At 42.1% G+C, this 20,180-nt stretch overlaps 1 protein-coding gene across 1 annotated transcript; it reads left to right on the plus strand.

Moving 5' to 3' along the window:
• The first annotated feature begins 803 nt into the window (after positions 1-803).
• LOC122845956 (otoferlin-like) lies at positions 804-19,473 on the plus strand. The gene is made up of 42 exons (XM_044142546.1): positions 804-1,359; positions 1,450-1,520; positions 1,956-2,064; positions 2,147-2,201; positions 2,622-2,753; positions 2,848-2,910; positions 3,020-3,104; positions 4,438-4,597; positions 4,699-4,885; positions 4,970-5,156; positions 6,179-6,402; positions 6,636-6,744; positions 7,252-7,432; positions 8,457-8,577; positions 8,702-8,802; positions 8,903-8,993; positions 9,067-9,183; positions 9,283-9,435; positions 9,585-9,774; positions 10,291-10,415; positions 10,499-10,633; positions 12,292-12,453; positions 12,537-12,656; positions 12,747-12,908; positions 13,053-13,215; positions 13,829-13,902; positions 14,054-14,080; positions 14,174-14,305; positions 14,400-14,472; positions 15,209-15,318; positions 15,430-15,567; positions 15,664-15,795; positions 15,885-16,012; positions 16,117-16,287; positions 16,443-16,603; positions 16,969-17,111; positions 17,189-17,277; positions 17,373-17,471; positions 17,577-17,818; positions 17,945-18,126; positions 18,915-19,015; positions 19,126-19,473. The coding sequence occupies exons 2-42, from the start codon at positions 1,475-1,477 to the stop codon at positions 19,304-19,306; spliced, it is 5,361 nt and encodes a 1,786-aa protein (XP_043998481.1). The 5' UTR covers positions 804-1,359; positions 1,450-1,474; the 3' UTR covers positions 19,307-19,473.
• The last annotated feature ends 707 nt before the right edge of the window (positions 19,474-20,180 follow it).

The following is a 20,180-nucleotide window of genomic DNA, read 5'->3' on the forward strand; positions in this document are numbered from 1 at the left end:
CCAGACCTCAGACGTGAACAAACACATTTCCTTTCTGTGCACAACTTAACTTTGTGGCTTTCCTTCTGGGGTCTCTCTGAAGGCCTAAAATGCTCTTGTAGCATCTCTTCGATTTTAATTGAAACCGCAACATCTTAGTTCTGTGCTGTTTTTTTTTTTCCTTCTTTTTTTTGAACCTCTAAAGGAGATCTCTGGGAGATACGTGGAGGAGAGAGCTGAGCATAATTTGTCGTATATGGTACGTATCATCTGAGCAGAGGTCGAATGGTGGCGTTCAGGTCTCTGTGTTTTGGAGTGCATGTGAATGACTTTCTCTGAGAAGGAGTTTTGTTTTTATTTTCCAAAGTCAGCTGATTTTATAAAAAAAATTTTTTTGAAGGTCAAACGGTGGTTTTTGATTTTCCATCAAATTTATATGTAATTACACGCTATTGGATCATGCCAGGCATGTTAAACTTTTATTTATTAATTTTTCTGGTGATGTAAGATTGTTGTCTTTTGTTTCTCTATTGGTTTTGCTTCTCTATTGGTTTTGTTTTCTTTGACGACTCTTCAATCAAAAATAATCAAAGAAACGTAGAAGTAGCCCCCTCTCTGGGCCAATATAATAATCAATAATCCCAAATTGTCACATAAAATAAGGTAGCCACTTTAAACCGGACGTTTGATGGAGCACTTTGTTGATTAATTTCTGCAGAATAACGAGACTAATGGTATTATTTTCACAATGCATGTGAAATGTATCCCCTCCAGTTGAAGTATTAGGATCAGATGATTTAAATAATTAAAAGGCCCATCTGAAGGCTGCGTTTCACTTAAAATAACAGCAGACCAACTATTCTACCACAATATCATTGATTTTGGGTTTACAAAAAATAACACTTAAGGTGTTCTTTGTGTTTTTGTTAATTTAAGGTTTTCTTAGATCTGGTGATTTGCTGTTGAGACAGAATAAAGCAAGAGTTAAGCACACCTACAAACAGGAATAGAAGATAAATCAACTTAAAACAGAAGTGGATTTTGAGCTGGATTAGGATCCCAGACCTCCTTCCCAGGAGACTAAATGCACACATATCAGTAGAAACCTGCGCTGTTTTGAAGTTGTGTTAGCAACAGTCGGAATTTAGAGCCAATTTATTAATCGCTGCTGTTCTGTCGGCAGCTGAGAAACCAGTTTTAACCCCCCCCCCCCCCAAGAAGTGTTTTCAGCGTGTTTGTCATTTGGAAAGCTTCATAGCATCTCTATTGAAAATCGAATGTTGACAAAAAGATCAGAAAAGTGATTTTTGTGCAGCAATAAATGCAAAGTGACTGAGGTGCCTATCGGGCGAAAGCCCATTGTGCAACAAACCTGGAAACGTAAATATCTCACGCAAACGTGGGCCGACTCTCCATTCGTCTGTGTTTTAATGTCTAAAATTGTTAATGTAACTATTTTTTGTGTCGCAGAGCGCTCGGAGGATACCTTTGAACCATGAAGCGCAGTAAGCACCGTGGACAAAAGGAGGACAAAGGCAGAGGTATCACCTTAGCCCGGATCATTGGATTCGTGTCAACAAGGCCAGAAAGTCCAGTTTAATATTACACAAACAGACGCAGCCGGTTTCTTCAACATGTCAAACATTTTGTCACAGACAATGTGGTGCAGATGCTTTTACCCGAGACTAGTCTATTTCAAGAACAAATCTAGAAAAATTACTTTTGCTCTAAAAAATTATTTTACTTGTGATTTTGCGTTTAAATGTTGCATATTAATGTGTTTCCATGTCTTGTAATGTTCTTAATCTATGCAAAACATGGGAGGATGAATTTGAGAGTATTTTTTTTTTATTTAACAAAACACATGTTGCAAGAAAAAAGAGCAATTCTTCCAGGAAGTGTGGCGCTTTAGCTCCATAAATATAAATCTTTCTTGTAGGATTTGTCTTTAGATATGTCTTTTGTGTGCTGCCCAGATGAGCCAGCCATTTTGGAGACGGAGAACATGCTAATGGGAGGTCCAGATCCCGACACCATCTCTTTGGCCTCCGTCACAGCCGTCACCACCAATGTTTCAAATAAAAGGCGAGCCTTACTCTAACTGTCTTCCTTACAGGTTTTTGCTTTTATTTGTATTCGGGTTTATTAATCCTGTGTTATTCCTCAGATCAAAGCCAGACATCAAGATGGAGCCCAGCTCTGGACGACCCATGGATTACCAGGTGGGTGAATCCAGAGAGTTCAGCCAGTGACTTGGAAAAGTATTTGCACCCTAAGAGCCTTTTGTCGCATTTTCTGATATTTTAACCACAAACTTCAGTGTCTATTATGAGTATTTTGCACAATATTCAAGAATTGGATCATACCTGGGAGGTTGAAGGAAACGTATACACGGGTTGTCAAAATCTGAAAAGTGTGGCATGCATATGGGCACAGCTTATTGTTCACTTTTTGACATCAACTCTCCCTGAGGCGCTAGTCGACATGATCATACAAGCTCAATTTTTCCCTATGGGCTGCCACATAAAAGTTAAGTAAAGCGTCACATTTTTGTCATTTCAATGGGACAAAGTAGGACAGTTCGCAGGTTATTGCGATTTGCGTGACTTGTAGATGTGACCCAATGGATGGTGTCATTTCAGGTCAGTGTGACGGTGATAGAAGCCAGGCAGCTGGTTGGCCTGAACATGGATCCCATGGTCTGCGTGGAGATCGGAGAAGAGAAAAAGTACACTTCTATGAAGGAGTCGACCAACTGCCCTTACTACAACGAAGTGAGTCGGTCATGATGGCGCGAGGTTGGGAAACTCTCTGAAATTCACAGTTGATTTACAACGAGACTTCATCTCAAACGGTCGTCTCTTCCAGTACTTTGTGTTTGACTTCCACATCCCGCCAGATGTCATGTTCGACAAAATCCTGAAAGTGTCCGTAAGTCATTAGTTCCTTTGAACCGACTGACAGGAATTTCTTCTGTGACATGGGGGCTTCTTCTTTTTATTACTGATTTAATTGTGTATATTTTTTAACCTATTTGTAGGTGATCCACTCCAAAAATCTTCTGCGAAGTGGAACGCTGGTCGGATCTTTTAAAATGGATGTTGGCACAGTCTACGTCCAGCCAGGTAGGAAAACAACATCGTTGGTAGTTTAACTCCAGATCAAGCCCTCTGTCTGCATGGATGCCTTAATATCTTGGCCTTTGTTTGTGATGGAATAATTATCCAAGGTCAATAAATATTAATGATGTATCAATTCCATATTGAGTGTAAATGACCTCTTATCCAGACAAGATAGAAATTATACATACATGCTTAATATTAGGATAAATCCACATTGTCAAGTTACAAAGAATCAATAGTCGTCAATAATATTATGGCATGTCTACAACTAGATCCTTGGTTCCTCTTATCAGATAAAGCTGATTTACATAGATAAATGTTTTTTATTAAAGTGTCTATATCTTCACACATGGCTTGAAGTCTGTCCTACTTCAGAAGTTTAATGTTATCCTTTGTAATACCAGTTTTGATGTGCGTTTGTGATCCTGGAACATCTGAGTGGGTCCAACCTTCAGCCGTCTAGTTAAAGACTTCAGAGGAAGTCCTCTATTTCTGCAGCACAAAGCGTCATTGACATCATCACAATCCCACAACATGATGGTGGTATAACATGATGCTTAGCAGTTAGCTGTTTTGTTAAGTGTGATGTCTTCAGACGTCCTTTTAGTCATTGTTGCCAACAGATTCTGTCTCACACGAAACCTTTTCGTCGGAAGGTATTTGTCTCATCCTTGTAGGCCACCGTAAATTTCACTTGAGTCTGAAGATGTCAGTTTTGAAGCAGGGGCTTCACTATCTTCACTTTTGGACAGTGATGGTGATGTTCCACTGCCTTCTAGTTTATTATAGACTGGAGGCATGAAGGGTTTTGGATGTTTGAACCAATTTTACCTCATCTGAGGCTAACAGCTTGGATCAGATGGCTGAAACTTGGACACAGTGGGGTGTTTCAGTAGGATATTGATCCCAGTGAACACTAAACTTGGTTTAGAAACAGATAAACCAGGCCAACATTAAGCTTCTGCATTGGCCTCAATTTGAACTTACTTAAAAACTTATGAATTATGCACTAAAGCTGCATCTGTGGTTGTAAACCAACCATGAATTTTGCAAAGAGGGCTGCTTAAATGACCATCTGGAATAATGTCAGGACCTTGCTGACCAAATATTACTGGGAGCGTGTGCATTTATTTGTGTCTTTATGTAAAAATTTATTTTGTTTTGGTGGATTCAAGAAAATCATCAACAAATCTGAACTTTTGCCCCCGATTTTTGTTTGCACAGTTCATTTATTATGATTTCTTTATTATTGCATCCTTATTTTAAAGTGAATAAAGAACAAATACATCATCAGGAATCCAAAATGAAACTGACATTTTGCGTTTTTGTCCTACAGAGCATCAGTTTTACCACAAATGGGCCTTGTTGTCTGACCCGGATGACATCACAGCAGGCTGCAAAGGCTACGTTAAATGTGACATCGCAGTTGTGGCTAAAGGAGACACCATTAAAACTCCACACAAGGCCAATGAGTCTGAAGACGACGACATAGAGGGGTAAATAAAACCTGCGACGTCTGCTGCTTAACCCATGAATATTCTCATCTTGAAGCTGTAGTAGAGAAACGTTATTGAGAAGTAAATTCCGCCTGCGTCAGGAATCTGCTGCTACCGGAGGGCGTTCCCGCAGAGCGACAGTGGGCTCGTTACTACCTGAAGATCTACAAAGCAGAGGGACTCCCCAGAATGAACACCAGCATCATGGCCAACGTCAAGAAGGCGTTTATAGGAGAAAATAAAGACCTGGTTGATCCCTACGTTCAAGTGCTCTTTGCAGGGCAGAAGGTCAGTTCGAGTAATGGCTGCCTTTTATATTTGTTGTGTGTTGGCAGGACTCCGAATATGAACGCGTTTAATTTGTGACCACAGGGCAAAACATCGGTGCAGAAGAGCTGCTATGAGCCCATCTGGAACGAGCAGATTGTTTTCACGGAGATGTTTCCTCCCCTCTGCAAGCGCATGAAGATCCAGATCCGGGACTCGGACAAAGTGAACGATGTGGCCATGGGAACACACTTCTTAGATCTGAAGAAGATTTCCAATGATGGGGACAAAGGTGATCGTTTATTACGAAAAATAGTGTGTTCAAACAAGTAGGAGGTTTTATTTCATATGAACAACATGGCTTTTCTACCCAGGGCGGCACAACCTGAGGGAACAACAAACCACACACACACACACACAAATAGCTCCATCATTTGCGCCCTGATAGAGTTTTCTGTTGCGTATTTGCATGTAATGCAAATACGCAACATGTGATCGACATCCATGTGATCGACATCCAGTATGACAATAATGCTCACTGATAGCGTTGTAGTTTGTGTCTAATTTGGCAACTTCAGATTTTTTTTAAAAGAAGTCTGCAATGTGTTTGACCACCTCTAGTTCAAACTATTTTGTATTTGGTCCAGTCAGACTTCAAGTGAATAATTTACACCAAACAGAGCTTTAACTCTGTCCTCTATTTGCAAACGAACAGAAAAATAATTGTTGTTTTTTTTCTGGCTTTCAGACTGCTTTAGATTTAGAGAACTAGGAAAAACATATTATATAGATTGACTAAACAATCCTGGACTGAATTATTTTGCTGTGATTATTGACAGTTTGAAATAGCGATTCGTAGAGCTTCTCTTCTCTCAAACATGTTGTTGAAATCAGTCCATCTACCCAGATTATCTCTTATCAGACCAATTCTTTTAGTTCTTAATACTTCCAATAAGTTAAGTGGAAAAGGAAAGAGAAAACAGTAGTTTTTTTCTTTTTTTTTTTTTTTTTTTTTTTTGTTTGGTTTTTTTGGGGTTTTTTTTTTTTTTTTGCAGAATGCGCTTTGTTCGGAAAAGTAGTTGGGTATTTGAACGTGTACTGTGGGCCGGACAAGGCTCTCGCCCGGGAACCATTTAAGCTAGAGCAGCCTCTGCTAGCAGGCTAGATAACGCAGAGTATTTACTTTCCCTGTGCAACCAGTTAAGAACTGTTTTGACACTGGGGGTTTCCCAGTTGCTTAATCGTTTCCTACACGCGCCGTTCCAGTTAATTTCCAAATTTCCCTCCGCATTTCTTCCGCGCTCTGCTTCCCAGGCTTCCTTCCCACACTGGGGCCCGCCTGGGTGAACATGTACGGCTCCACCCGCACCTACACCCTGATGGACGAGTACCAGGAGCTAAACGAAGGGCTCGGCGAAGGCGTGTCCTTCAGGGCCCGTCTGCTCATCAGCCTGGGCGTGGAGATCCTGGACCCGTCCTCGCCTGACATCACCAGCTCCACCGAGGTCCAGGTGGAGGGAGTGCCCAACATCTCCGAGGTGGGTCTCTGCTCCGGATGGGCAGCCATGCAAGCGGATCATATTGTTTCTGCTGCTGACAGGTCATTGTGCTGCGACTAAATGTGAATTATTAATAGCTCTAATTTAGCCCGTCGCATGCATAAATAATAGCTGTTTGCATCGATGAGGCTACTCACGTTTAAACGCTTACAGTTGTGTGTTTTTTTGGGTTTTTTTTACATTTATTTTTGTTTTATTTATTTTTCCCCCAGACTGCTACTGGGAAGGTCGAGGATTTCTTCCTTTTTGGGTCTTTCCTGGAAGCCACAATGATAGACAGAAAGATCGGCGACAAGCCAATCAGCTTTGAGGTCACAATAGGTACGCCAGCTGCTCATGGGGCCCGCATTTATCATTTATCTTATAAAATTTCTTATCACAATAAGATCGATTTCTGTTATCTTGTGTAAGTAAAAATAAAACTAACAGTTTTATACAAAATTTCATTTTTGGTCTTCCGTGAGAGCATGAATGAATATCAGTAAATGTGAAAATATGATTAAATGCAGTTATCGTGTGCAGGTTAGCGTTATAAATAACTTTTTTTTTTAAGTAAGTCTTGTCCTTAAGAAGCCGATTTCAAACAGGAATGATTTCCAAGGCCAGTGTTTGTGTTTGTGGCTCTATGAATGCTATGGTATGTAGTCATACAGTTACATAAAAAAATAATCAATAAATATTTTGTTTCAATCATCTTTTCACGATAGTGCCACAAAATATTGCGTTAAAATTCTAGGTCCGTATCGCCCAGCCTTACGTTTGTCACGGTGGACAGAACGTGAAGACGTGAAGGGACGAAGTTCATATTCAGAAAGCCGCTCTTTCCAGGTTACTATGGAAACGAGAACGATGGCGTCATCCAACCCAAAACGACGGGGAAGAAGGGCGGCGGCAGCGGTGAAGAGGAAACCGAGCTGATACACAACTCCAGCGAGGAGGAGATGGACGACGACGAAGACCTGACCTCGGTGTCCACTACTCCACCCATGAAACCTGTCATCACTGACCGGTCAGAGCAAAACAAAGAGGAAAATTATGATGTGAAAGGAAATAATACATAGTTATTAGATGTTTGTTCTTTTTTTTTTTTAACTAAATGGTAACACTTTATTTGAAGGGGTGTGTGTAACATGATATAACACCTACTGTGAACATGAAGGAGTTTTCATGAATGGCTGTGAAGTGTCATTCAGGAAATAATGACACTTTTGATGCAAAGCTGTAACATAACTTAACTTGCCTTAAAAGTCAATTAAAAGTGTCAACTTTGCGTTAAACGTGTTTTCCGAAAGACACTTCATAACAACAATCATAAGCATTCATGAAGACTCCTTCATATGTATGATGCTTATGACAGTCTCACTTCAAATAACCAAATAAATCATCCATCCATTATCTTATCAACTTGAAGCAACTTCCACTTCTTCTTTTGCTTTTACAGTGATATTATTTATATACCACACACATATATATACAGTACAGACCAAAAGTTTGGACACACAATTGTATCCAAACTTTTGGTGTGTGTGTGTGTGTGTGTGTGTGCTGTAAACAGGACTTGTTCTTTTAATGATGCCTTTCTTCTCACCACTCTTTCATTAACTGGTTCTAATAGTTGCTGATGCTGTTGTTCACTAATGTTCTTCACGGACCACCTGTATTTATATTGCGATTAAATTACACACAAGTGGACTCTGCTTACTAATTAGATGACTTCCGAAGGCAATCAGCATCGGATCTGATCCTGTCTCTGAGGTGGGACCACCACAAAGAGACCTGAACTTAAAGAGAGACCTAACTTTTTTTATTAGTAAACGCATTTTAAAAACCATTCATCTATTGCCTTACACTTCACACCTACTTGCTACTTCATGACAGAAAATCCAAATAAATTACCTTGATGTTTGCTGGTTTTGTGTGGAAAGCGTGAAAAAAGTCAATTTCTTACGTTTCTATTTAGGCATTTTGTGAATTCATCTTAAAACAGCAACTTTGAAAGAACAATACACCGTGGCTCTTGCTTTAATCCACAGAAACTATTTCCATCTGCCCTATTTTGAGAGGAAGCCTTGCATTTACATCAAAAGTTGGTGGCAGGACCAGAGAAGACGGCTGTTCAACGCCAACATCATCGACAACATTGCGAACAAACTGGCAAGTGGACAGCTACCATGCTGGCAAAGAGATTCTCAATCACTGGTCGTAAATTCTAGTTGCCAATACGGTTGAGTCTGATGTTTAACTGTGTTTTTTTTTGTTGTTGTTGTTTTCTTTGCAGGAGGATGGACTGAACGACGTGCAGGAGATCATCAAAACAGAGAAGACCTATCCTGAACGAAGGCTGAGAGGCGTTCTCGAGGAACTCAGCCAAGGATGCAGGTCTGTGTGCCTTCAGAACTAAAGCTGAACCAAATAAACCCGTCTGATTTAGCAAATTCAAATGTTCACGCTCAGCAAGCTCGTGTTCTTGTTCTTTCAGTCAATTCATTGCCCTGGCAAACAAGGACCACAATCAGTCTGGCAGAACTAAACTGGACAGGGAGAGACTGAAGCTTTGCTTGTCAGAAGTGGTAAGTCTTCTTTCCTGCCGTTTGCTGAACATGATGCGTTTGCGTTGTTTCACGAAACGATCTCTGTTTTTAGGAGGCCATTGGTCAACAAGCAAAGACTATGAGGACACAAGTGAAGAAGAGCACAGTGAGGGAAAAGCTCAAGCTGGCTCAGAACTTCCACACAAAGCTTTGCTTCCTAGTCGACGAGGTGGAGACCATCGCCAAACGAGTCAATTAATAATACATTCATAGTTTTGCAAGAGCGTATATAATGTTCCTTACGCGTGGTGTAATTAAAATGTTACAGCCCCAGCACAGTGTTCCTGATGTTTTCATCTGGATGATAAGCAACGGGAAGCGCATCGCTTACGCCCGGGTTCCTTCCAAAGACATCCTGTACTCCGGTATAGATGAGGAGAGGGGCAAAGATTGTGGCAAGGTCAAAACTATTTTCCTCAGGGTGAGTTAAAATGTAAAAAAGAAAACCAACCCACTTACAATTATGTTCTTGTTATTTTTCATTTCATGTTTTTTTTTTAATTTTTATTAAATTTGCTTATGGCGTTCTGAAGATGAATAAGCCCCTAAATAATGTTTTCTCTACCTAAGATCCCTGGTAAAAAAGGTTTCGGACCCGCTGGCTGGACGGTTCAGTCCAAGTTAGAGATTTATCTGTGGCTGGGCCTGAACAGGCAGCGCAAAGACTACCTGAGCGGCCTGCCCAACGGGTTTGAGGAAAATAAGTTGTCCAAGGGGCCCGGCATGCCGTCCTCACCACCCATCAGCCTCACCTACATGAGTAAGATCATCAGCTGGAGCCGTATATCATCACACACGCTTCCTTTTGACGCAGTTTTAAATAATACTTTCAAATTGTACTACAAAGCTCTTTCTGAAGCTTATGAGGTACTTTTCTGAAACTTTTTAAGTGCTCTATAAGGTATTCCTAGAACTTACAGGGTACTTTCTGGAACTTTTCATCAGGTACGTTCCTATGTCTTTTCTGAGAATCAATCGTTTACTTTGCCACATGGGGTGGGGTTAGGGTCAAAGGAGACTGCTTCTGAAACGTTTATGGCATGTAGGGACCGTGAAGGTTCTCGGAGAGTAAATTAGATTATTTAGAAAGCGTCAAGTAAATCTCAGACCGTATTATGTAGCTCCACTTGATTGTTGAAAATTGTGGCACTTTCCGAAGCACTAAGGAAATTACATTGAGTACCAATACTGGTAACAGTTGTCTAAGAGGGCATATATTGAATTAAAGTGTCTTCAAATTACAATGCATATGAGAGGTTGAATGTTTTCACTGCAGTGAAGCAAATCTTCCAGCTGAGGGTCCATATGTACCAGGCCCGCAGCCTGTTTGCTGCTGACAGCACAGGCCTGTCTGATCCCTTCGCAAGAGTTTTCTTCTCAACCCAAACCCAAGTCACAGAAGTGAGTTCATCCATATATTCGTTTTAAATGATGGTATAATATAAAAAAAATTGGGTGGGAACAAATACTCTGCTTTCTTGCAGGTGCTGGCTGAGACCCTCTGCCCCACATGGGACCAGCTGCTGGTGTTTGAGAACGTGGAGTTGTTTGGAGAGGCCTATGAACTGAGGGATGATCCACCTATTATTGTCATTGAGCTCTATGATCAGGACACAGTGGTGAGGAGGAGTTTTCACACAGAGATGACACAAGCTCTCCGTTTTTATTTGCTTCCTTTCAGTAGAACAAATGACACAGCAACTGTTTTATTGTGAATTTGTATCAAAATTATAAGTGGGGATGTCCTGATCTGCGCTGTTTTTCTCCCCGGCTGTGACTTGTTTACTTAAAGCTTAGTCTTTTACTGAATCTGAGTCCTTCAATCCTTCATAGACTTAATGACCACTCTTAAAATCAAATGTAGCTTTAAAATTCATCAACATTACTGCTATTCACAAACCAATGGCGTTTCAGATGATGTGGTCACTTTGTTTCTTCGACACTACCAGATTATCCCAACCAGAGTTCTAGCAAGACAGTCGTAAAATTCAACACATAATTAGAACCTGAACGACTTTGTAACTCGATATAAATGGAGCAACTTTCAGTGATAATCTCATGAATTTGCGTCATGATCGTGCTCACAATATTTTGTTGCTAACCAATTTGCTGAAGTGCTAGGCTAACGTTATCACTCTTTTTCTCTGTTTTGATGTTACTTGTTGATGATTTGGCTTGTAACATATTTTACAGCTGTTCCAGTAAAAATTTGTTCTGACCAAAGTCCAAAGAAAGCTGTTTTCTTCTTTTACAAATTTTTTAAATTTGCTAAAAGTTGGTGACTTGAGATTATAGCTCTCCATGTTACACCGAAAGCTTTCTAAGAACTATATAAGGACAGCTCACGAATCAGGTCACACGACAAGCCAATGTATCGCATGTCCTACACTGCAAAGGTGTTTTTTAAGAACTGAACTTGCTCAGAATTTCTCTAGTTAAAACCCGTAAGCATTAAATTAACAAAATTATATACTTTGTTTCCAACAGTTTTCCAAGACTCGCTCGGGAAAATAAGTCATGTTTGTTCAAATTAGCCACACAGATGTTAATTTAAAACTCCTTTAAACTGGACATCCTTATTTATAATCCAACAATCTGCCTCTTAATAATACGGTTTTGTGTTTGTTGACGTCAACTTGACGTGATTCTCATCTGAAGAAATGTTTTCTGACTGACAATTTTATATCTGCTCCTGACAATAACACCAATGTTTTGGATGACCCTGTGGATAAGTAGAGTGTGGATTGCCTTGATGTACAGTAGCAGAATGTTAAAGTGTGCAGAGTAGATTTTATTCAAAGGCATGCAAGAGGAATAAGATAGGTCCACAAGGACAAACAGACGGACCCTGCACTAGCGTCCTATCCCTGTTGCATTCCTTTCAGTGAAATTTTGTGCTTTTGTATGTGGCCGTCACAGTATTTGACTCTTTATAACCACTAACTGCAAGAAAGATTGAAGCTTTGCAGCTCTCAGAGGCGTCAGGAGGTTGTTTAACTGTTCTTTGACGTTACACAGATACATCTATTTTGCAGTTTACTGGTTATGTTTAAGGGGATCTTCATGTTGTTATTATTTTTCCTTTCCTTGTATCTGTAGAGATTTTAAATCTTGAAACATGCGCACCTCGAGCCATGTTTCTTTATGTTAATCAAAAACATGAATATTGACACTTTTTAGCTAAATAAATTAAAACAGAGTAATGCCAACACTAATACCTACTAACTGAAATGTCCAGTGCAGATTTGATGTTTAATCGTCTGCTTTGTGCTCTCAGGGTAAAGCTGACTTCATGGGCAGGACGTTTGCTAAGCCTTTGGTCAAGATGGCGGATGAGCACTATGGGCCGCCGCGTTTCCCACCCCAGCTGGAGTATTATCAGATCTACCGCGGGAACGGAGCCGCTGGAGAAATGCTGGCAGCCTTTGAACTTCTCCAGGTTAATGGAAGGCAGTTCTCTCACTTACAAGGCTTTCCACTTTATAATCCTTCCTGTGGCTTCACACTGCTGTCGTCTCTCAGATTGGCCCCAATGGAAAAGCGGACCTTCCTCCCATAGACGGGCCTACAGATATGGACCGCGGCCCAATCCTGCCGGTGCCTCTGGGGATTAGGCCAGTGCTCAGCAAGTACAGGATTGAGGTCCGAGCTACAGATTTACTCGGAAAACCTCAGTGATTGTTGACGCATCTGCAGAAAGTTTGACAACATGCACATTTTGCTTCTTTGAAGGTTTTGTTCTGGGGCTTGAGGGACTTGAAGAGGGTGAACCTGGCCCAGGTGGATCGGCCTCGCGTGGACGTCGAGTGTGCAGGGAAGGGCGTTCAGTCGGCCCTCATCCCCAACTACAAGAAGAACCCCAACTTCAGCACTCTTGTCAAGTGGTTCGAAGTGGTACTGTGTTGTTTCCTGATCACTTCCTTGGCTGAGAAACAGCAGTAATAATGAACACTAATTTCTGGACGATTAAAGACCCGGCGTGTGATTGCTGTTCCTCTAGATTTACCAAGTCAGACAATCTTTTAATGTGTGCGCTAGGATTTGCCAGAGAACGAGCTGCTCCACCCTCCGCTGAACATCCGTGTGGTGGACTGCAGAGCGTTTGGTCGCTACACTTTGGTTGGCTCCAACGCCGTCACCAGCCTGCGCAAGTTCATCTACAGGGGATCAGACAAGCAGGCCAACAACTGGTCCACTACGGGTATAACCTAAACATGGGGCTCACACCGTGAAAAGTATTCACAGCCCTTTAACTTGTTCTTTTTTTTGACACATTTTATCACATCACAATTACAAACCTGTAGGTAAACATGTGTATCCATGTGAATCAGCTGTAAAGATGCACAGTGTATATTTTTGAGCTAACTACAATGTTCTTTCTACTGCTGTGTGTTTATTGTGCCAATATATCTACATAAGCCATATTAAAAAAGGCCCATTACATATTTGTCTTCCATTAAATCAGATTAAAAATGTAGGAATACCAAAATAATTTCTATATGCCACACACCAGGTTAGTTTACAACTTGTGAGGGAGATTGAGGCAACCTTTTTAACGCACTGTTTCCGAGTATGACATCGTGAAAATAAATCAGCAATCCTACCAAATACAAAGGACACGAATGCAAACAAAGGTCTTAAAAGAAATGTCTCAGTATCCTTTCATTTAGCATACAGAAATAATTTTGATCATCCCATATTTATTTTTAAGGTCAGAAAACAACAACAGATAGTGATATGTCTTTTTTAAAAAAAAATTTTTTAATCTAATTTGCAAATATCTGGTCTCAGTTGTAACGCTGTTTGTCTCTCAGAGGAAATTGTTGTGGTAAGCATGGAAACCGAGCCCGCCTTCAAGAAGATGGACACTGTGGTCAAACTGGACTCTGTAAGTCTAAACTCTGAAACCTCGATTAGAAAGACTTAAACCAGTTTAAAGGTTCCTTCCAGTTCATTTGAGCTGCCATGTTGCTGAAATGCGCTGTCCAATTAAACCCGATTGATTAACACACATGTTAAACATGTTCTCCCCCACCTAGTGCTCTGAAGCCGTGATCAAAGTTGAGGTGAGCGCATCACGAGTGATTGCTTTCAGCGACAATTTGCGTTGTCCTCACAACACCTGACAGTATCCATTATGTGCACTGAATGTGAAAAAGGATGACGACAAAGACGAGAAAGGTAAAAAGAAGAAGAGGAAGAAGGGGGACGAACCTGAAGAGGAGGAACTTGATGAGAGCATGTTGGACTGGTGGTCCAAATATTTTGCCTCAATTGAAACTTTAACTGAGGTAAGGAGCTACTTTTAAAATCTGCCTCCTGTGAAGACATAAATGTATCCGGTGGAGTACAAGTGAGTTCAGAAACACTTTCTGACTGCTTTAGGCTCTCAAGGCTCAGGAGGCAGCTCTGTCGGACTCAGAAGAAAAGGAAGACATGGACATCGGCCATGGTGGAGGTAAAGGGGAAAGAAAAAAAAAAATCTTACACCTCAATATTCTGACATTCAACTCTTACAGGTTCAGTCGTTATGTAGATTATCTACAGTGCAATGGTTTCAGTCTCAGTCGAAAACGACTTCGATCTCATCGGTGCTACGCTCAGTGAAAACGGCGACCCTGGGAAGAGAAGCGTTAGTTCTGGAGTCCCGCCAGGATCCGTCTTGGGGTCATCTCTCTCTCTCTCTTTTTGTTGTGACGGTTTACAACAGAGCCGCATCATTTCAGGAAAACCTTTGATCGCAATACGGCTGGAAATTGCTATAACGTAATCAATCATGATTGACCCTCATTTCATGGACTCTTTACTTTTTTCTTTACAATTCAACAATATTCCCACCGCTCTCTATGAGTGCTAGCATCTTGTATATTATAGCACGGCTATAATATACGATAAGTATATTATAGCGTATGAACACATGAAATATTACATCCACCTGAAAACTGCATCGATATTGCGATGATGATTGGGTTATAAATATATTATAAACAGATATATTGTGCAGCTCTACTTTAATATAAGATCTAGAAATGTACATAAACTGACATAAACTTGTCAAAATATAAGTTTTTATGTCAGAGGTGTCTAATCCGATGACATATTTTTTGCATGCATAGGAAGCTGAGGGTGCTAAATTTTAGGCCGAACTGATCCTTCCTCTCTCTCTCTCTCTGCACGGTTTTCTGATATCGCAGCTGACGACGCTCCAGCAAAAGCCCCCAAGAGAGGAAAAGGAAAGAAGGACAAGAAAAGGGCAGCTGTGGATCCGTTTGAAAGGAAAAAACCAAAGTTGGATGAGCTGAAGGTGGGGGATGGATGAACAATCGTGGTGTCATTTTCTCTAACGTCATCCAGGTGGATGGGTGATCTTTGCGAGGTCAGAGATAAACGTTGTGCTTCCTGCTCCCAAACTAAGGTGTATCCAAAGGAACTGGAAAGTGAATTTGACAACTTTGAGGACTGGCTCCACACCTTCTACCTGTTCAGAGGGAAGGGCGGCGACGACGACGACCAAAACGTGATGGACGAGGACAGGATCGTCGGAAAGTTCAAAGTGAGGAGCGCTCCTTGTGCGCATTTACGGCCTTACGAGTGACGGTTTGTGTTTGTGCTACGTTCCTCTCCTTCTCCTTTGCCCGTTCCCCGTCAGGGCTCCATGTGCATGTACAAAGTGTCGGACGATTTGCCCAGAGACATGAGCTTCGACTCCAACTTAGGAATGTTTCAGAACATCCCCAACAATGACCCCGTTAACATCGTGGTCCGCATTTATGTCGTCAGGGTAAGCGCGTGTGCTCCGGAGCTTCAGCGTGTAACGATGTGATTAGGGAAAACAGTCGTATTTACAAGGATTTGTTTGTTTCTTTATAGGCGACAGATCTGCATCCAGCCGACATAAATGGGAAAGCTGACCCCTACATCGCAATCAAGATGGGGAAAACAGAGATCAAAGACAAGGAGAACTACATTTCCAAGCAGCTGAACCCTTTGTTTGGCAAGTAAGTGACGGATTTCTGAGCAGAATCCAAACAGCGGCGTCTTACTGCGTGTTTTTTTTTTGTTTTTTTCATACTGAACACAAGCGTTTTCCTCGCGGTCTTAGGTCCTTTGACGTGGAGGCCACGTTCCCCATGGATTCCACGCTGACGGTGTCAATTTATGACTGGGACCTGGTGGGGACCGACGACCTGATTGGAGAAACGAAGGTCGACCTGGAGAATCGCTTCTACAGCAAACACAGAGCCACGTGTGGGATTTCATGCAACTACGCCATGTAAGAATCTAAAACCCATAAAAGCAGAATAAATGTACTTTTAAAAAAATTTTATAAATAACCGAGGGTACAGATTTGCATCTCGGAGACTTCATACTTCTTACTTTAGCCGACAGCTTTACGCATAAACACACTTTGACATGTTTACCGTACAGCCATGGTTACAACGTGTGGCGAGACCCCATGAAGCCCACACAAATCCTGGCCAAGCTGTGTAAGGACGGCAAACTGGACGGCCCGCACTACGGCCCCGGAGGACGGGTGAAGGTGGAGAACCGGGTCTTCATGGCGCCGACTGAGATCGAGGATGAAAATGGTATCCCGAAACCACTGCTTTCTTCCGCTTCGTTGATCTGATGTTGAAAAGATTCGCAGTGGGCTTGCAAAAACATCTAAAAGACAGACAGTTTCTGTATTTTGTCACCTTACTGCGATTTTAGTGGACGGACCATCACAGAGTAGCACGTAAAGTGAAAGGTTTGGCCTGTATTTATGTTCGACTTCCTTCATTATCTGTTGTTGCAGATATTTATTTCAGAACAACGCATCTTTTCCCTCCAAATTCACAGACACGTGCTGCTTTCTTTTGCTCTGTCTCGTAAAATCCCGCTAAAAAACGCGAGGGGGCGTAAGAGGCGGGAGCGCTTGTGCAAAGTGTGAACGAGTGACGATGTCTCCCAGGTTTAAAGAAGCAGACGGACGAGCACCTTGCTCTGACTGTGCTGAGGCATTGGGAAGGGATCCCCAAAGCCGGCTGCAAACTGGTCCCAGAGCACGTAGAGACCAGACCGCTGCTCCATCCGGACAAACCGGGAATCGAACAAGTACGGCGGTAAACGTCGCGGCGTCGACTTCCTGCGGCTGAAAGCTAATTTGTAATTACCTATCTGACTGTGTGCAGGGAAGAATCGAGATGTGGGTGGATCTGTTCCCCAAGGACAAGACCGCGCCCGGCCCCGCTCTCGACATCTCACCACGGAAACCGAAGAAGTACGCGTCGAAGACTCCAGGAGCCCAGCGCGACGCGTCCGAAGCGCTGCTGATGAGTTTCGAAGCTCGTTTTTAAATGGCATTTTCGTGTGCAGGTTCGAACTGAGGGTCATCATCTGGAACACAGATGAGGTGGTTCTAGAGGACGACGACATCTTCACGGGCGAGAAGTCTAGTGACATCTTCGTGCGAGGGTGACTCTTTTTTCGCCAACAGCTAGACGAGCAGAAATGCTGCCGTGCGAAGGATCGAATCTCCACTTTACTTCTCTTCTGTTTGCCCTCCATCTACATGGGCAGGTGGCTGAAGGGACAGCAGGAGGACAAGCAGGACACTGACGTCCACTACCACTCCATCACCGGGGAGGGGAACTTCAACTGGCGCTTCGTCTACCCTTTCGACTACCTGGTGGCCGAGGAGAAGATCGTCATCTCCAAGAAGGAGTCCATGTTTGCCTGGGATGAGACCGAGTACAAGATTCCGCCTCGGCTTAACCTCCAAGTGTGGGACGCCGATCACTTCTCCGCCGATGATTTTCTGGGTATTTTCGAAACGAAATCAATTTGCTTGTTGACCAAATTTCTTCTTTTTTTTTTTTTGATTGCCTTTATAGATTTGCTGTTTCTAAACTGTCTTTGGGTTCATTAAAAGCAAAATGTCTCCGCAGGTGCGATCGAGCTGGACCTGAACCGCTTCCCGCGTGGCGCCAAGACGGCCAAGCAGTGCACCATCGAGATGGTGACAAACGAAGCGGAGATGCCGCTGGTCTCCATCTTCAAGCAGAAGAGGATCAAAGGCTGGTGGCCGTTTGTCGCCAGGAACGAAGAAGACGACGAGTTCGAACTCACGGTGGGTGGCAGCCACAGATCAGGTGAAAAGACTTTTCTACAAATATCAACTTCAGATATGAATCAGATTTCAAGTTTCAGTAAGTATTAGTTTTGAGGTTTGGGCCATTCCAAACAAGTTTTGGTGTGTTTGGCATGAAGTTTCCTGTTGGGAGGCCAGATTGCTTCAAAGTTTCAACCAGCTAGCTTATCCAGTTCACTTTCAAACTCTCAACATGATGCAGCTACTGCAATGTTTTTCTTTTGTTCTTTTTACTTTTATTTATGAAAAATAAGACTGAGATCCAAGAGATCTTTGCAGTTCTTTGGTTTGAAAGCCTAACTTCGACTCATCCAAACATATTTCTTGTTATTGTGGCCAAATAATTCAACATTTATCCCAACTGAAGGTTGCGCTTTTTCAGAAAGCATCTGGCTTTGGGCGGCAGGAAGTTTCAATTGAGCCTGAAGGTGGTGAGTTTGGAGAAGGAAGGTCTTCTTCGATCAGCATCATCTAAAGCCACGTTGATGTTAAACTTGCTTTGTTGTGGTCAATGACGCTTGAGTTGCAGTATCACTTTTTGGTCAAAGTGTTTATACTGAAACAGCTGAAGGTCGCTAAAGGACGACTATTGCAAACACAATAAGAGAAGCTGACACTGTAGGCTTCGTCAGTGTTGCCGAGTTCAAACTTGTTGCTGCAGAAGCATCCTGATTCGGTTCTTGAAAGCTCGACTTGGAAAGTTTGCCGTGCTCGTTGGGAGTTCTGCGTTACCCGACTTGGCAAAATGAAACTTCTTGTGTGTTTAGGGTAAGGTGGAAGCTGAGCTGCACCTTCTCACCGGGGAGGAAGCTGAGAAAAGCCCAGCCGGAGACGGGCGCAACGAGCCAGATCCTCTGGAGAAACCCAAGTACGAAAGATGTGCTCCTCCCACTTTGTGTTTTTGTCTGTGCGCTATGTGTTTACGCAGGAGAAACGGCTTTGCTCAGATTTGTTGTTGGTCTCTCTGTGCTCCGACAGCCGCCCAGATATCGCCCTCCTCTGGTTCCTCATCCCGCTCAAAGCAGCGAAGCACCTGGTGTGCGACCAGTACAGGTGGCTGACCATCAAGATCGTCACGGCGCTCCTGCTGCTGGCCATCCTGGGCCTTTTCCTCTACAACATGCCCGGATACATGGTGAAGAAAATGCTGGGCGCTTGAGAGCAAAACCGGATCACTTTTTCTTTTTTCCACCCCAAATGGTGGGCTGTAACACAATAGCTTCTGCTGTTTTTTTTTGTTGTTTTTTTTCCATCTTGTTTTCCAAAATAAAATAATTGATGTTCTACCAACAGCAACATAACAACGTAATAAAATAATTGAGTGTATGAGTTGGTTGTTATTATTGTGTAAAAATCTCATTTTGCTACTGTTGTTCTGATATGTAGGCAACTTTTTGTTGGTTTGTTTTGCTTCTTGGAAATGTTTATTTGTTCGCGTTTGATTATAACAGATCATATTACGATTTTATTTAGAGTTAAGTGAGGGTATTGCACATGGTTTTGCTTGTGGTTCAGATTTTCTGAATTTTACGCTTCTGCTTTTCTGTATGATGTATTGAATTTGTGAATAAAATCCCCTTTGGGCACCTCAGGTTTCCTCTAATCGCGTCATTCAAATGTGAAAATATGTGGTGTGTAAAGTTCCTTTCAAAAAGTGGTTGACATAAAAAAATATACAAGAGTGATTTCTTTTGATATCAAGACAGAAAATGTATCGCACGAGCTCTGTGGAGAGGATGCTAGTAGCTTGTTGTTTGTAATTTGCTGCCATCTGCTGGCTGTAGATGGAAATGACGGCATGTTTTGGTGAGGGCGGGGTGTCGTGTCTCTTAAAAAGCTAACGGGAACTAAAACTACGTATGCAAATCACATGAAGAGAATGCCGAAAAAGAATACAAAAATAAAGTTTAAGTTTTAAAGAAAAGTACCAGGAGGAAGCGGGCATCGATTTTTATCTGGAAATAATTGTAATTATATTTTTTAACAGGTTTTTTTTTAAAAAAATCTTTTGTTTAGTGCTAATCGCTGTCATA

Source organism: Gambusia affinis, linkage group LG16 (assembly GCF_019740435.1).
Source record: "Gambusia affinis linkage group LG16, SWU_Gaff_1.0, whole genome shotgun sequence".
In the NCBI taxonomy this organism is placed as follows: Eukaryota; Metazoa; Chordata; class Actinopteri; order Cyprinodontiformes; family Poeciliidae; genus Gambusia; species Gambusia affinis.

Coding starts and splice junctions, on each gene's coding strand:
- LOC122845956 (XM_044142546.1), top strand. CDS start 1,475: ATGAAGCGCAGTAAGCACCGTGGACAAAAGGAGGACAAAGGCAGAG. Junction 1,521..1,955: donor AAAGGAGGACAAAGGCAGAG/GTATCACCTTAG, acceptor TGTGCTGCCCAG/ATGAGCCAGCCATTTTGGAG. Junction 9,436..9,584: donor TCAAAACTATTTTCCTCAGG/GTGAGTTAAAAT, acceptor TCTCTACCTAAG/ATCCCTGGTAAAAAAGGTTT.